This window comes from Juglans microcarpa x Juglans regia, chromosome 6S (genome assembly GCF_004785595.1).
Source record: "Juglans microcarpa x Juglans regia isolate MS1-56 chromosome 6S, Jm3101_v1.0, whole genome shotgun sequence".
Lineage (NCBI taxonomy): Eukaryota > Viridiplantae > Streptophyta > Magnoliopsida > Fagales > Juglandaceae > Juglans > Juglans microcarpa x Juglans regia.
The window spans coordinates 11,062,027-11,078,845 of record NC_054605.1 but is presented as its reverse complement, the minus strand read 5'-3'; the positions used below and the strand labels follow the sequence as shown (position 1 = coordinate 11,078,845).

General features: G+C 36.3%; 3 protein-coding genes across 6 annotated transcripts in view; 1 reads left to right on the top strand and 2 right to left on the bottom strand.

The window, feature by feature from the left end:
* The first annotated feature begins 1,630 nt into the window (after positions 1-1,630).
* Positions 1,631-9,818, top strand: LOC121237166. Of its 2 annotated transcripts, none has more exons than XM_041133775.1 (13): positions 1,631-2,158; positions 2,708-2,843; positions 3,318-3,454; positions 3,941-4,142; positions 4,600-4,838; positions 5,289-5,400; positions 5,599-5,743; positions 5,987-6,129; positions 6,258-6,424; positions 6,717-7,025; positions 7,118-7,173; positions 7,597-7,808; positions 8,419-9,818. In XM_041133775.1, the coding sequence occupies exons 1-13, from the start codon at positions 1,958-1,960 to the stop codon at positions 9,579-9,581; spliced, it is 3,222 nt and encodes a 1,073-aa protein (XP_040989709.1). In that variant the 5' UTR covers positions 1,631-1,957; the 3' UTR covers positions 9,582-9,818. The 2 variants fall into 2 exon arrangements, with proteins under 2 accessions (XP_040989709.1, XP_040989710.1); XM_041133776.1 differs by having other exon boundaries at positions 2,098-2,158; positions 2,708-2,788.
* LOC121237168 (APO protein 3, mitochondrial) overlaps positions 8,167-16,819 on the bottom strand; it is a 25,733-nt gene continuing 17,080 nt past the window's right edge. For both annotated transcript variants that reach the window (XM_041133780.1, XM_041133781.1), the window contains one exon: positions 8,167-8,229. The gene's annotated coding sequence lies outside the window, so the exon portion shown is untranslated. The remainder of the gene's footprint in view (positions 8,230-16,819) is intronic.
* Positions 10,871-16,819, bottom strand: part of LOC121237169 (anthranilate phosphoribosyltransferase, chloroplastic-like) — a 12,546-nt gene continuing 6,597 nt past the window's right edge. Inside the window, exons 2-10 of one of the 2 annotated variants that reach the window (XM_041133782.1) lie at positions 15,936-16,249; positions 15,720-15,863; positions 15,261-15,422; positions 15,056-15,139; positions 14,248-14,436; positions 12,234-12,324; positions 12,048-12,107; positions 11,835-11,953; positions 10,871-11,394 (exon numbers count right to left, since the gene is read on the bottom strand). In XM_041133782.1, the coding sequence (XP_040989716.1) occupies positions 11,239-11,394; positions 11,835-11,953; positions 12,048-12,107; positions 12,234-12,324; positions 14,248-14,436; positions 15,056-15,139; positions 15,261-15,422; positions 15,720-15,863; positions 15,936-16,136 (1,206 nt within the window). In that variant the 5' untranslated portion in view covers positions 16,137-16,249 and the 3' untranslated portion in view covers positions 10,871-11,238. The remainder of the gene's footprint in view (positions 11,395-11,834; positions 11,954-12,047; positions 12,108-12,233; positions 12,325-14,247; positions 14,437-15,055; positions 15,140-15,260; positions 15,423-15,719; positions 15,864-15,935; positions 16,250-16,819) is intronic. The other variant, XM_041133783.1, reaches the window with a different exon arrangement.

The following is a 16,819-nucleotide window of genomic DNA, read 5'->3' as shown; positions in this document are numbered from 1 at the left end:
TAGACTTTTCATCTACAACACTGAAAACAGCCCAATTTCTCTCTTGAAATAACCGGCAAGATCTTATTATAACGTGCTGAGATTACACTTGAAAACATAAAATTCTTAAACCTTCGGTGTTTGTCCCATAAAATCACTTTATTTTGTGGTTACAATCCCATGTAGGACTTGACATGTTTTTCAAGAAAGGATACCTTAATTGGGTAACAAATGAATATTAGCTGGACAACTGAGGTCGTTGGATCGAATTAGAGGACACTAACTTACATGCATCGGTTATTATTCACTCTCACACTCTATATCTATAACTTTTTTCTTATGATGTGGGAGGGTTTTTCATAAGGTATGAAGATGTTTTTTTATAAGGTGTGGAGTATAGAGTTGTGAATAGTGACTGATGAAAAGAATTTTTCCTACACAATTGAGAGAAAAAACAATACTAAATAACATTAAACAAAACATATATGAAAACGGCAACATGGTTCTGCTGTCATTGGAAGCTGACCATGCACGTGGAAATGTTTCTTGCCAATGAGCAGTGGTAATTGTTAAATACCGATCGAGGGTCCAATCTGAGGGCTTTATCATTAATTTTCAGGACCAGAAAGAGTTCCTATTTATGATGGGAAAAAAAAAAAAAAAAAAAAGAGGGAAAAGAAAATTCGAAGTTTTGCTCTATATATTGTTGTCCTTTTCTTGCCTATATATGCCGCTTATGTTGTCATCCAAAGTCATGTAACTTGTAGTAAGAAACATATGGACTAGAAAAAAAGGGAGTAACGTAAACATGTACCATAAACATGTCTTTCCCATGGATAAGCTGTGTCAAAGAGAATGAAGATGTGACATTTGCCATTTGCCATTCTCAATTCAAACCCTCTCTAATATCTTTGACTAAATTGAATAATCTAATATTGAGTCATGGACATTCGTTTGGATTTAAAAAGTATTTCATCTCATTATTATAATTTTTTTAAATTTCTACATAAAATATAATAAACAATTTAATTTTTCAAATTTCAAAATAATAATAATATTAAAAATTAATATTCTAATAATATTTTTTTCAACTTTAATATAAAATCATCTTATCTCATCCCAAACCAGTCCTAAGTGGTATATGGGATTTATGTTGTTCAAAAATATTATACGAACAATATTAAATGTTGTAGGACTTACATGATATGTTTGTCTCTCTTCATAATTAGACAATCTAATTCGGACATGCATGTAAAGAGAATATCTATTGTTTTCTTTCTTTCAACTATTGTCTTTAATTTGGTGATGGGGTAATTGTATGTTTAACGCTTCAATTGAGTTCGTTGTTTGAGATCACATTTGTTAATAATTTGCTATTTGAAATTATTTATTTTGAAAAATATTTAAAACAACCATTCCTCAACATAATATATGATTAATGAGTCAAAAAATAAAATAAAATAAAATAAAGTTAAATCTCAAGTAAGTTTAAAAAAAAAAAAATGTAACTATTTTAATGAAATTACCTCAGATGCCATCCCGGCATCGATCACATGAATAGATGTCAACGTGATGATCAATCTTGCCCACACCCTGTGGAAGCGTGGAGATGCATTAAGCTTTAGTAAAATTTATATTCCCGAAGAACTTAATACTTATGATTGGTTTCATATCTTATTCATGTTATGTCTCAGACTCTGAGGTTCATCTCTCTCTCTCTCTCTCTCTCTCTCTCTTTCTGTGGACATGTCTTGCATTATTTCATGTACACTATCCTTAACATAAGCTTCATCTGCCACTGAACAGTCCAAAAGGCCATCCTCTTAAATCTCTTTTTACTTTATAGTCTCACCGCCATTTCCATACTCACTCAGCTCCAACTGTTCCACTCTTTACACAAACCTTACAAATGTGCCTCTTTTGCCTATAGATTTTGGCCTCTAGATTGTCTCCGACATCTATTGGGGTTTACTCTCAAATGGGCTTGCTCAAGCTTTCATGGGCACTGTGCTGGGTTCTTTATCTTTTGAGTTTCAGAGCACTCTGTGATTACTCAGGGGTCACTGTGAAGTTCTTGAAGGCTCCTAATGCATTCTCGCATCTCAACTCAGCAACATTTGTCTTTGAAGTTTTCATGGGTGGGGATGGCACTTGCGCAAATTGTATCGTCAGTTGTAAGGTATATTAAACTCCTATTATTGCTTTTAGCTACTTCTTCTTGGCTCTGTTTGTGGGTGCGCTCTCTCGCGTGATTATGGTTCTATGATTTGTGACTTTCTCTTTCCCACTGTTTTTAGTTACATGCTTCATGGTTCTTGAGGCACGAAGGATTTCACAGAGGTTATGATTGTTAGCATGAACTTGCTCTGAGACTATTCCTTCACTTCAACTAAATAGGACCTCTTTTTCATGCTCTATGGTTGTAATGAGCTTACTACCAAGGAGAACTATTTGAAATTACAATGGACAATTACAACACTTGCTATGTGGTCATATTCTTTCTTATGCACATAGCTGGAATAAGATTTTGCTTTGTGCGTGTCTGCAAATGAATGTGCATGCTTGCGTGAGTTCTCTTCCTCCCCCCACCACCCCCAACACCCCCCCCCCCCCCCCCCCCCCCCCCAATCAGGGTCTTATTTATTGGATTGACTTTGGATTTTTTTTTCGCTGATATGTATTTGCCCTTTTCCAAAAAATTATGGGTCAATAAACTTTGTTGATGCAGCTGGATGATGGCATTGCTTCAGATTGTGAAGCTAGGAGGATTTTTTATGCAGGCTTGCAGGACGGAAATCATACATTTGAGGTTTGCACCAATCGGTCTGGAGGAGTTGGCTGTGCTAACTATAGCTGGACTGTTGGTTGAGAACCTTCCTTTTATCCTTTTCTAGTTTTTTTTACTTCTCTTCAAATTATTTATTCAAAATTGAGTTACGGCTTTTACTTTGGAAGTCACTAGCATCAACTCAATAATGTCTTTGTGGAAACGTGTAGCTATGAAATGTTTTGCCTCCCTGTTTTTCAGCATATGATAATTTAACTCCCATGAGCTTTACTATAAATAGAATCGGCTTCTTTTGATACATAGATTATGTTTTATGGGCTCAATTTTGTATCACATCATAAATCCCTACTTACAAAGATATTGTAAATTGAAGTTCTTGGCTTTATTCTTTATGTTCAAATACACCCTATTTGAAGTGAAGTTTGGTTTGAGATTTTCAGCCCCAAATTGAATTTATGTTTCAAACAAAGAAATTAAGATTTTGTAGCAATTATGCAGCTTATATTTTCACTGTCGCTTGGCTGATTTATACTATACCTCAATTTTGCAGATACAGTTCCACCTACAGCATATATCACAGCCTTAACACCTTTCACAAATGCTCTAAATGTTTCTGTAAATATATCTTTCAGTGAACCCTGTACTGGTGGAGGAGGTTTTGAATGTTCTTCTGTGAAAGCCTGCAATGTGAGTTGGTGGCCAACAAAGTATTTAAATAAATCTTACTTTTCTTTCTGGTTTTAGGATTATTACAATATTTCGGAATGGTCGTTCTGTGGTTGACGACTTCTAAACCTTTCTGTTATTGAAGTATGACTCTGTTATTTTGAGAAGATAAAATAGAGTTCTCTCTAATGTAGTTGGTCCCATTTGACACAAACAGTAGTTTTGGGTTATCTGCCTCATCAATGATATATTTTCATATTTTTTCTAAAATGAATCTTTTATAATAATATTGTTTGGAATGTGTTTTACACACCTGTCAATGTATGATATAATATCATATAGTCATATTTCTTTTAAGTTTTGAATCACTGACAAATGTCGTGTTTTTTCTTTTATCAATCAGAGTACATATGTAAAGTGAATACCATAATTTAGGTTATATTACTAGTTCACTGAATAATAAACCAAATTCTTATAAGTTCTTCTTTCTTGTAAATCTCTTTACAGCTTCTGGTTTATGGTGCTGGCCAAGTTATACCATCCTCGCTCATCATTTTGCAGCCAAACCTCAAGTATTCTGTCCTTGTCGGTTTATCATCTGCCAGTCAGTATGGGCGAGTGATATTGGTAATGGATAAGAATTTCTGTACTGACAGTGCTGGGAATAAGTTTACAAGAACAACAAATTCAAGTTTCTATGTGCATTTTGGTGAGTCTAATGTTCATTCCACGGATTGTTATAGTATATATTGTTTTGATTTTCACAATATAACTCTTTTTTTTTATGCATATAGTCATAGTCATTCCTATTTCCATCTAATCGATACCTTGCTCTTCAATTCCTGACAACTTTTCTCATAGTGAAATGAATGATCTAGACTGCCAAAATAGCTAATCCCTATCTGCATAAAATATTTCTATTTTATATTTAGAATCATCTGCAGATTTTTATGCTTTCCAAAAAATCTCGGCTATTTTAAATAACTTTATTTTAAATAACTTTTGCCAATTGTTGGGTTGAAAGTGTTTATTGTAGACTCAAATCTTTTTCTGAACTTAGATTTTCGTCTGTATGGGTTTTCTCTCATACATTCTATTAATAGGATTTTCTTTGTCTTGCCAATCTGTTCTTTGCTTTCACTGTTCATGATGGTTTTATTCTACAGATAGAAGAAGCGTGTTTGTCAACCTGAGGACTGGCATTCTTGAAAGGCTACTTCAACTTAATGGCAAAACTAGACTGGTCCAGGCAACTAACAAATATAATAAACTGAGAGTATATCTGTATTTTTCAGTGCCTGTTCTCAACTCATCTGCAGAAATTGTCAATTCTCTCCAAACAAGTCAGGGCACACTTCTTCCCATTAGTGGGAAAAACCTTGGGAATCGCAGATTTGGCTTTCTGGTCAGCTGGCTCATGCAATCTTCTTTCTTCTTTTTATGTTTTTTACATCCAGATAACCGATGTTGGTCCATACTTTTAAAGCCTGTTTGATTGTTATATGAATTTAAAGTGTTTCATTTATATTTTGTGCGATAAATGTGTACTGCACTACTGCTTCATCTTGAATGCTGACACTTACAAAGGTAGCAACCATTAATTATAAGGAAAAGTTGATCAATTCCAAAAAACTGCTGTGTTCAGAATTCTTATCTTGATGGTTGGCATATCTTGAAATCCCCACTAATACTGTTGAATTGTTAGTAGGAGACAATCTGAAATACCAATGAAGCTATCAAGTTCCAGGGCTAACCAAACAGGCCCTTAATGTTCTTGAATTGCATGTGTATTTTTAAGTGCCTATCTATTCTCATACGTTTTTGTGCTTGCCTCATTTTCACTCTATCCTTTCAGGTCGCAAATCTATCTGGCATAGCTATAGTCACTCTAAGCATTGATTCAAACTCCATAATAAGCAGACAAAGTACTCCAGTTTCTCCAATTGCACCAGTAACATTCTTGTATGGTATGTTCTATATTAGTTTACAATTTGAAGATTAGATATCATCTGTTTGTGAAGTAAAAATTAAGTTTCTATATTCTTTGCTTAACTCTTCGAACATAAAAACATTTGTTCTACGCAGTCAGTAAAGCTTTACGGGTGGATTTCAATTTTTAAGATTGGGTTATTACCTCCTGACATAGATATACACGTGACCTCCAGATTCTCTGAGGCCAGCTGTGAGATTGAGTACCTCATTTAATATGAGGACAAAAGAACCCAGCATACCAATGTTGATAAAGTTCATGAAGCCTGTATTTGGCTTTAATGCTTCTGAAATATCAATCAATGGAGGGCATTTGCAGAGGCAAGTTATTTCTTTTTACCTGTGTTTCTCTGTCTATATATGTTAACTTATACAAAAGCATACACATCTGGACGTTTATAAAGCACTCATGCAAATTAGGAACTCTATGATAATGAGCTACCTTTCTTCATTTTTTTGAGTTGTTGATGGGAATCAGTATTTCAATTAGTAAGGCCAATGCATTTACTCGTACATATTTGTCCTCTTAACTCCTTTACAATAATAATTATTACCCTTTTTCAGCTTTCATGAGATAAGTAGAGCCATATATATCATAGAGATACATGCAGACCATGATATTGTATCTGTCAGTGTTCCTGAAAACGTAACCAGGGATGTTGCTGGAAACGGAAATCTAGCTTCCAATGTTCTACAAGTAAGGCACTGTAAGGATTCTTACTTTTTTCTCTTGCATCATCTTAATTCTACTATGAAATCTAAGTCCCGGAGGACACTCCTACCTTTGATTTTTCTAGTTATTTACTGATTTAAGGTACTGAAATGTATATTACAGATTCTGTACCTGTAATATCTTCAGTGATTTCTGAGCTTGCAATTGCTTCTTTTTTGGTGACATCTTTTGCTTCTGGGCTGCTCATGGTTTCAATTGCAAGCCTTCACTCCATTGGGGCACTTTCAAGACCATCTTCATCTTTTTCTGATCCTACAAGGAATCTTTTTGTATGATATCCAACCTATAATCTTTTTTGACTTCTCATATGTAGGGATTTGTGGGCTATGGGGTTATTATATTTTTTGCATAGAAAGGGGAAAAACATAATGGACCTGAAAGAACATCTGCTTAAGGTTGTGGTGGGTAGATCACTTATCAAAAAAAAAAAAAAGGTTGTGGTGGGTAGATTGGTTTAGCCTATTATCATTTAGAATAACTGATAATAACTTACCTAAATTTGTGAATTATGCCAACATCATTGTAAATCTAATTGGCATTCTCCTTTTCTTGTTCATTCAGAGAATTGCTTGCCATATTCAGGTTTTCGCTTTGTCTAGATGGCTGGCAGTGACATTGCCGGTTGAGTATGATGAATTTGCAAGGGGTTTACAATGGAGCATTCCATACTTGAGTCTTCCGTGGGAAACTGGGCACACTCAGCCAGTCATAGTGGGTTCAAGTTCCCCTGACAACCCAATATCCTCCATGTATGAAGTTCATTATTCAGGAACCTTTCAGAATGTGAAATGGAAAGAAGAGATTTTGGGTAGGAATGCTTCAATATATGGGTTGCCACTAACTCCCATGGAATACAGATCATATTTTGAGGTCCGAAACTGTACTTTTCCCCATTACTGCCTTTGATTCCTATGATCGGATGACGAATAAGTTTGATGATAGAATCCTTTGTATTGCTGCAGAGCCAAAACAGCGAACCCAAAGCAGAATATATTTTGGATCCACATATTTTAAATGGGTAGGTTATGAGGACCCTTGTTTTCTAGTCCATGAACTTGTTTATGAATTTATGAGACAAAACAAGTGGTTGAAAGTATTCAATATTGAGTTGGTAAATAAAGGAGAAAAACTAGGGCAGTGATAAAGGAATGTGTCAACTGAAGGTTTTGGTTTTTGTTTATTTATTCATGTTGAATTAAAAAGAAGAAAGAAAAGATTTTTCTGGGCATGTACAATTTGGAACTCAAATCATTGAGTTGTACCATTTTCTATAGGTGCAATGAAACATTAATCTACTGATGTTTTTCATTATCAATTTATTGATAAATCCTGAAGGATAAATATTTAATGCCATATTATTTATCTTCTTATAACTTTATTGGTTGGGAATCCTTAAGGTTAAACTGCTACAGACACTTACTTTTGTGACTCTTTTGCGTAGGTGGAGGGATTTTGGTAGAAGCATGTTCTGGTTAGCCACAATTGGTGGCAGTTTGATACTGCTGCATGCTTTACTCCTTGTCATCCTAAAATTCAGGAAAAAGAACTCTGGAAAGCAGAGTTATGGAGCACTCGCACTCGCAAGATTTGAAATATTTCTGATAATTCTTGCAGTACCTTGTATTTGTGCGGCCTCTGTTACTCTAATCAGAGGTAAATTTAATGTTTTTCTTCTTTGTCACATATGAATCCTTACCTATGCATCTATCAAGCAAAGACTAAGGTTCCAAAGATAAGCATGCTGCTTTAACTGTTTCATCAGTGCAAAAGAAAGCATGAAAAAACCCATATTACTATCTTTCAACTCTTTTCTTATACTTGAATTCTTTGATCAAAGAATTTCCAATGCTGTCATGATATGCAAGAGAATTAGCTAAATTTTTTTTCTTGTTAATTAAGTCATCTTTTTTCTACCCTACTTTCCAAAGAGGTGATGGAATTGTGAACTATGTTCCTTTGTTGTGCACGTAAGTTTTATGGAGTTAATCACTATTATATAGGTTAGAACAAGACATATTATGCTGTCCAATTTCCTCCAATATTAAGAATTTCAACACTAACTTAAATCACATCCCTGTGTATGATATGCAGCCATCATAGCATAATTATCTGACGATGTCATTGCAGGGTAACAATAGAATGTATCGGGGCAAAACCCAGATTTGTTGCTTCTTTACATCCTCTTCACCATCAGTTTTCATGCTTTATGAAACTTTAACTACAAATCTTTGCGTTTGATCTTGTCTCGCTTTTGTGGATTTAGGAGGAACGGCATTGGGCATTATGTTTGGCATACTGCTTCTTGGAGCCATGCTTTTTCTGCTGCTGGCGTTGTTCTTGTTCCTCTCTGTAGGCATTACTTTTGGGAAGCTACTTCAATACAAGGAAATACATCAAGAAGGCCGGAGATTTCATTGGTATCAACACATAGTCAGAGTAACTTTGGGTCCTGGTAAAAGAGGCCAGTGGACATGGAAAAACCAACCCAACTCTGATTACCTAATCAAGTTAGGCCCTCTATTTGAAGATCTACGAGGCCCCCCAAAATACATGCTGTCACAGATTTCAGGGAGCAATCCCAGCATGCATGGCGATCAAATCATTGCCTCTGATGATGAAACTGAAGATGCAGAAGCGCCTTTGATTCAGAAGCTGTTTGGAATACTGAGGATATACTACACTCTGCTTGAGTCCATGAGACGAGTTTCACTAGGGATTTTTGCCGGTGCCTATAAGGGTGACCGGTCTTCTAAGACTCCGACAATAACCTTATTGTGCATCACTTCTTTTCAGCTCTTCTTCCTTGTTCTTAAGAAGCCATTTATTAAGAAAAAGGTTCAGTTGATTGAGATCATCTCAGTTTCCAGTGAAGTATGTTTATTTGCTACTTTCTTGGTTCTCATGGAGAAGAAGTTATCAGACAGGGATGAGACCTTAGCTGGGGTCTTCATGCTTATACTTTTTCTACTTGGATATATACCACAAATGATGAATGAATGGTATGCTTTGTACAGACAGACAAAACGGCTAGACAATGCTGACAACTTTTTCTCAAGGGGTATGAAAATAGCTTTGATCGGATTTCTCCTGCTGTTCATTCCACAGAAGTTGATCAAAAAACTGGAAAGCAGGCTCCGACAGAATGTGGTCACGGGTTCTTCAGTAGAAAGTTCCAGGAATTCTGGGAGTAGGGGTTTAAGCACAACAGATAAATCACGGTCGAACCAACTTAAAGAACTGGCCAAGGCTAGCTTTAGTAAAGAAGAGAGTAGGGCTCCAAATGATCCCTCAACCAGTCGTACAAGATGGAATCGATTTTGGGGCAATAAAAGTAGTGGGAGCTCATCTGTAAATTCATCTTCTGATTTCAAGTCAAAACAAAGAGAGCTGGACAAAGATTTAGAAGCCATTTTTGCATCCAAGTGAAAATAAATCATTCCCAGATGACGTAGGAGTGATGGAAAATGGGTGATGGTTTAGATTTGGAGCCATGGGGTTGTAATCCAATTTCTTTTCTTAATAGGTAAAAGCTGTAACCCATTGATTGGGTTGATAAGAACAAAAGTTTTGGTGATGCTTTTGAACAGCCATGCAAGATAATGATCTCCTTATGGAGGGAAGTTAAAATTATCAAATATTAATTTATTCAAAAGGTTAGATTAACTTTTCTTTCCATTTTAAAATAGCATTGTTAGAAGAAATTCTTTAACGGGCTTTCAATGCTGCTAGCTGCAACTATTTCGGCTGCAGGAACTGCATGAAATCAGATGTAAGAGTTTTTAGGTGTCCAATTTGATTTGCATTTCTGACCTTAGAGAAAATCATTTTGCAACTTAGATCAGTGGCTCCCCAATAACCATATTGAGGAATGGAATAGAGCGTGAACTCAATTTGCTATTTAAATCAAGAGAAATTCAATACATAAGCCACTAGTCACTTTCACAACCCACATCTATAGCTTTTTTTTTTTTTTTCCTAGAGTTTAGGGATGTTTTTCATAGGATGTGGAGTGTGGAGTAGTGAATAATGACTAATAAAAAAATATCTTAAATTAGTAGGTAAAAAGAATCCTCAGCGGAGTTGTGTAAACTCTGAGAATGTATTTCATTCCATTACCTCAAACATTTAAGCATCAAGGTTTTATTGTATAATTTTACTGTTATTACACATGTAGTCTGGCCTATGAACCTTTTTTTTTTTTTTTTTTTTTTTTTTCTGTCCTAGGACCACTTCCTTACGGCATGCAGATAGATCCACTCCTTATACGATGAATGATCTCTGCCACAAACTTAGGTATCTGGCAGTATTAACAGCCTAACAGGTTGGCTGATAATTATCCAGCCCAAGGATCATTCCTCGTTTGAAAGTGATAGAGTTTGCAGTGTAAAATAAATCAACCATTTCAAAAAATAAAAATACCGCAGAGCTCTTACATCTTTGAGGAAATCCTCTAGAATAATCTCTCCTTAAGTTTTTACCTGAAGCATAAAGCTCTACTAAAGTTCTATCGATTGAAAAGAGGCATTCCTCAAGTACTGCCTACCGGCAAATAACTAGAAATGGATATAAGCAAATTATGAAAATTAGCCCTATTTACAATCAATGACAGAAGCCCAAGAAAATAGTGTTGAAGAAGTAACTCTTCAACTCGTCCAAGGGACACTCCCGGTTTTCAAAACACCTACCATTTCTCTCCATTTAGAGGCACCACATCATACAATGAGGAATCATTTTCCATATAGCAGCAATATGAATGTTACCCCGAAGACCTCTCTAACACTAAAAATTATACACTAGCCTTTCAGGCATAACCCATGGCAAACCAGTTCGACTGAGAATAAAATCCCACAGAAAAAACATAATAACTGGCCACCTCGCGATGTAGCAATAAATGTTCCACCATTTCCCCATTTTTCTTACATAAATAACATCAATCCATAATGATAAGATCAAGTTTCGTCAGATTGTCAATGGTGAGAATTTTACCAAGGGACACAATCCAACCAAAGAAAGCGATCTTGGGAGGAACCTTGAATCTCCAAGTTCTCTTCCAAGGAAAATGATTAGTATGAAGCTTTTAACTTTAGAAACAGGTTTTACTTGCATTGGAAATATCTATCCACAAATCAAGCTTCTCAAGAGCTTTTCCAGATTCTTGTGTTTCACGAGCCAAAGCTACTCCTTCACCCAAGGTGTTAACATTGCCACTGACCAATAAAGCTGCTGCCGCATTTAATACCTGATTAATTTTTTTGTTGACAATTAGATTTCTCATTCACAAGTAATAACTTAAGAAATTAGCATCCTTATGAGTTAAGTGCCTGTTTGGGATTGATATAGGTAATAGAGCTTTGAATTGTAGAGCTTTATTAAAAAGTTTTATTATTAAAAAGTTGTTTACCGCTTGGTAAACCTACGCCTAAAGTACTTTTAAAGTTGTTACGCTAGTTTTCAGTATTTTCTCTAGAAGTACTTTTCAACAAAAACTTCAATTTGGAGCTTTTGCTTTTCTAGGTGTTTAAAACACTTTTTATAAATTTACCAAACATATCATTTTTTTTCTTTAAAAGAGCTTTTAAACTGTTGAAAGTACTTTTTTTTATAAGAGAAACTGTTGAAAGTACTTTTCAAGCTCTCAAACTCAAAACCAAGCAGGCACTAAATTGCCAAAGTACTTACAAGGGCATCAGCAATGGGCCCTTTCTCCCCTGAAAATACGCGCTTTAGTACCTCTGCGTTGTACTTTGGACCTCCACCTCGCAAGCTTTCTAGAGTGCAGCGAGCAATGCCAAACTCCACTGTCCAGAAAGAACATTATATTTTTTCCATTTGAAACTATTGACACATAGCAACTAATCATAACAAATTAAAAGTTAGGGACAAGATTCTTACGGGGATCAAATGAGAACTTCTCAATCTTCTCTGGAGTAACATCAAGGATTAACCCTGGTCCTGCATTCAAATAGTTTATTTTTGACTAAGAAGAAATTTAATTATACCTCTCTGAGAGAATTGAGCATATCAACCTCTAACTTTGCAATAAGCATTTTTTAGCATTTGAAAAAAGAAGGATCTTACCAAGGGGGCTCATTTCATCTAAGCCCTCTGAGTGAACAACTAATGCTCTTTTCATGCCAAATTGCCGGAGCGCTTTAGCCATTTTGAGGACCTATCCAACAGAGAGAATATCATACTCTTCTTGGGCACTCATATATGAGGAAAAAAAAAATGACAAATGGCATGTAGTCAACTAGTGATTTGAAAAGTAAACCCCAAGCCCTCCACAGTATATATTTGTGCATCCTCATACATGAGAGATACAACACATAGTTGTTTTAGTTTGATTCTACATGCTCACAAACAAAAACTATCGACACTACTTTTTTTTTTATATAAATAAACAGATTTTATTAATAAAAGAATGGGTAAAATGCCAATTACAAAACTCCTATGCCCTAGCTAAGTAGGCGCATTAGAAGCAAGGAAATCATGTAGGTCTATGCCATTAAAGTCCACAGCGATAGCCCAAGTACAAAGAGTTCTAAAAAATAAAACTTTTAGCTCCTCCGTCGATCTCTCCTTGTCCTCGAAGGTCCGCTCGTTTCGCTCCTGCCACAAGCACCACATGATGCATATAGAGATCATCTTCCAAACTGCTTTGATCTGCTGCATACCTCTGATATTTGTCCAACACGCCATCGCTGCCACCACGGTCTCCGACATAACCCATGCTAGATCCAGTCTACTAAACACCTCATTCCAGAGTTCCTTTGCTATCTCGCAATGTAAAAGAAGATCCACCGACTCACCCTCTCTTCTACATATGCAACACCAATCTGTTATGATTACCCTCCTTTTCCTCAGATTGTTGGTGGTGAGAATCTTTCCTAGAGAAGCTGTCCACACAAAAAATGAGGCTTTAGGTGGTGCCTTGTGCCTCCAGAGCCTTCTCCAAGGAAACTGAGTATCAGGCTCTTGTGTGAGAGCCTTATAAAAGGAGCGAACAGAAAAGACTCCTTTCCTTGTAGGTATCCACCACATACCATCTTCATGCTGCATGTTCAGTCGTATGGAGTATATTAGGCTATAAAAATCTACAAAACTGCTCATTTCCCAATCATGTATCGCCCTACTAAAGTTAATATTCCAGTGAATCCGCCCTCTCGAGAACCCCATAACTTCCGCCACTGTGACATCTTTGGCACTTGCAATCTGGAAAAGTAAAGGAAATAGCTCTTGTAGGGCACTATTACCACACCAAACATCTCTCCAAAATCCAATCCTGGTTCCCTACACCCACCTGAAGTCTAGAGTGTCAATTGAAGACCCCGCACCCTTTTCTTATGTGTTTCCACAAGCCCACTCCATAAGCCCCTCTAACTTCTCTAGTACACCATCCCCCCATAAACCACCATATTTGTGCTCAATCACCATTTTCCATAGGGCCTCTGGTTCCTTGTTATATCTCCACAACCATGTACTAAGTAACGCTTATTGACACTACTATTTTGCTATTTAAAGTCATCTAGGCTCTACTGGCAGCAAAACACTCTATTTGAGTATAGTACCAGATACTCCAGAGCTATGGTGAGCCTATAGCAAGAGAAAATGCTCAGCAGTTTTCAGTCAACTGTAAAACAATTCGGGCAGGACCAGATTAAATTAAAAACTTTGGAAACTAACTGGAAATTACTCTAATGATTAAGAATCTATGTAGTTTAAAAGCTAAGATATACTGACCCCATCTTGGCAAATTAGTACCTGCTTGGAGATAATCTTATTTCCGGTACCAGTTTTAGTATGTAAACAATTCAAATCTATTAGCCTTTGGCAGTAGTTAAAGAAAAAATGACAACCATCTGTTGGATCATACCAATAATGTGTTGTTAAGGGATACTAATCATGCAGTCAAGTCCATGAAGCTTCAATTATTAATCATAAATACAAAAGCCCATACTGCCACCAAGAGTTTATTGCTAATAGAACTCAAAGAAGCAAAGAAGAGGTAAATGAAAAGAAATGATCAGGAAATACTATTCTAGGAAAAGATGACAATTATACTATTTCAACTCTTCTTAGTACAAGTACTTACCAAGTCATCCTTGTAAACACCTACAACAGCAAAAGACACTCTTGCTGGATTCAACATTGGGCCCAATATGTTGAACACAGTTTTCACTTTTAGTGTTTTCCTAACAGGGCTGACAATCTTCATTGCTGGGTGATATTTTGGAGCCATCATAAATCCAATTCCACTTTCATTCACGCACCTCGTCACCCCCTGAGTCAAGAAAAACAAGAAATCAAATTAGTATAGACAAATCAATTGTTCTAAATTCTTTCTTTCCATATTCTATAAGTTGAGCACAAACGCAAAATGGCATCTCATTTCTTTTTCTTGCTCTCTGCTACATATGTAGTGCGGTTTCAGTGGGTCTAGATTTGGAATCAATACCATGGAAAGAGCAACTAATTACATTTGCACTAACAACTCAAAAATTCTATCATAAGAAAGGGGTAATATCCTATTATTGCAACTTTTACGGATACTGACAGACTTATTGTGATACCCCATATGATAAGAGGATAAGATAGGTAGTGTATGAGATCCCACATTGCTTGGGAAGGGGAAGTTCTTGCTCTTTATAATGTTCCAATGGGGCTCCAATTGTATCATTGACTATTCCTTTTGGAGTATAGGCCATGTGGTTTGGGCCTTCCATTGGAACGATACACTTATGTTCATTCCTAAAGTGTTTATAAAGCCTAAAGCAGCTGATTTATAAGCTTCTAATGATGCATGTACTTCTCACCACACAAGAAGCTACTCTGAAGCTCACACTACCTGAGTACCATTGGACCCTCAATTTAACTTTGAAAACCAAATTAATTGCACTAACCTCTGGCTCCAAGTCAATAGCTACTCCCAACGCCTCTAATACATCAGCACTTCCACACGCAGAAGAACTTGACCTGTTTCCTTGCTGAAAGCAAAATACTTTAAACAATCACTGTTTCATAGATCTTTATATGAACTTAAGATTCACTTGAATCACTCCACAAAACATCAGAACAGCATAAATTGAAATAATAAAGAATACCAACCTTTGCAACTTTCGCACCACAAGCTGCAGCAAGTATTGAAGCCCCTGTGGATATGTTCACCGTATTTGCTCCATCACCACCTGTTCCAACAATGTCAACCGCATCAACCAACCCTTCTACCTTCACACTATGCTTGAGCATTGCCCTTGCTAATCCCACAACCTGTTTGATCAGTACAACCCCATAGTTATTCACTCATGCCAAGTCTCCATTTGTCTCAACATTAAGCATGCTTTTTGTAACTATTAGAGAAAAACTGCATAGACATAAGTTCTTAACGAAGAACTTAGGCCATTCAAAATTTGAAAACCTGGACGGACTCAAAATTTCTCAAATATTATAATATTGTGTAGGTTAAACTCAGATATTCAATTTCAATGGAATATGTACTTTCAGAAATTCCATTTAAAGACAAGTAAAAATTAATTATATTTGGACCCCACGAAAGAGAACTCTTACTTCTTCATATGTCTCTCCTTTGGCTCTTAGCAGCACAAGAAAAGCACTTATCAATGCCTCACTGGGATCATTCAGTAAAAAATCCAGAGTAGCTTCAGCCTCAGACTCTGATAAGTCCACTCGATTTATCAATGATTCAACCAACTGCTTAGCCACAAACAACACGTGTTTAAAAACCAAAATTCACAAACAAAAAAACTACCCTCAAATCTGTACCTCATTGAAAGATGTAGTTGGTGGGGTTGAGCTCTTGGAAACAGTAACTGGCAAAGCAGTGACCAGAGTGCTTGGAGCCAAGTTTCTTTGCTGTTTTGTGTGAAGAATCGGCAGGGTGAAAGAGCGATTTCGAGAATCAAGCTTGTGATGGTAAGTTATAGAAGAGAAAGAGATGGGGGATTTGTAGGAGGTGACTGCCATTTTACGGTCCACAAAGCCAAAAGAACCTATGAAATTGAACCTGTTCTCCAATGTATTATCACTAGTGTGAAGGGACCCTGCAAGGCACGTGTTTGATTCGCCCTATCCTGTGACTAAGCCATATAGTCATGAATCAAATTGGTGAATAAAAATGTATCTAACAATTAATACATATGCATTACAGATTTTGAATATTGGGTCCTCATGACATTCCATCACTCAATGGAAATGACCAGCGGGCACAATTTTGAATACATTGGAGGTTTGTTGACAAGAGTTGTTGCCATATTCAACTCTTCAACAAGATTTGCTGCCATATTCAACTCTTTCCAGCTCTCTCCACCCTCACCGTATATTTTTTTCCCAATACAAGCTTCTCATATGATGACAGACTTACCTACATTCTATGTTTGTTATTGGGAATTGATGTTTCCGTTAAAAATACAGTACAGGACAAGATATTTGAATTGGAAAACCGTGTATACTTGGATCCATTGCTGTCAGACTATGCTGCAGAAGCGTAAAATACAAGGGTCCAAGCTTGTAGTTGAAGATTGCCAACTTGCAAAAGCAGTTTGGTAATTTTTAATTAACTTGACCTTCTTTGGCTTACTTTTATATGACAATGAATCTAGAAGACCGTGCAAACGCAATTTGTCTTTTACCCGATTAAATCCCAGATC

Bases quoted from the DNA above. Each gene is read 5' to 3' on its own strand.
- LOC121237166 (XM_041133775.1), top strand. From the start codon at position 1,958: ATGGGCTTGCTCAAGCTTTCATGGGCACTGTGCTGGGTTCTTTATCTT. The intron at 3,455-3,940 runs GTGAGTTGGTGG...ATCTCTTTACAG, and splicing joins CTTCTGTGAAAGCCTGCAAT to CTTCTGGTTTATGGTGCTGG. The intron at 4,839-5,288 runs GTCAGCTGGCTC...CTATCCTTTCAG, and splicing joins ATCGCAGATTTGGCTTTCTG to GTCGCAAATCTATCTGGCAT.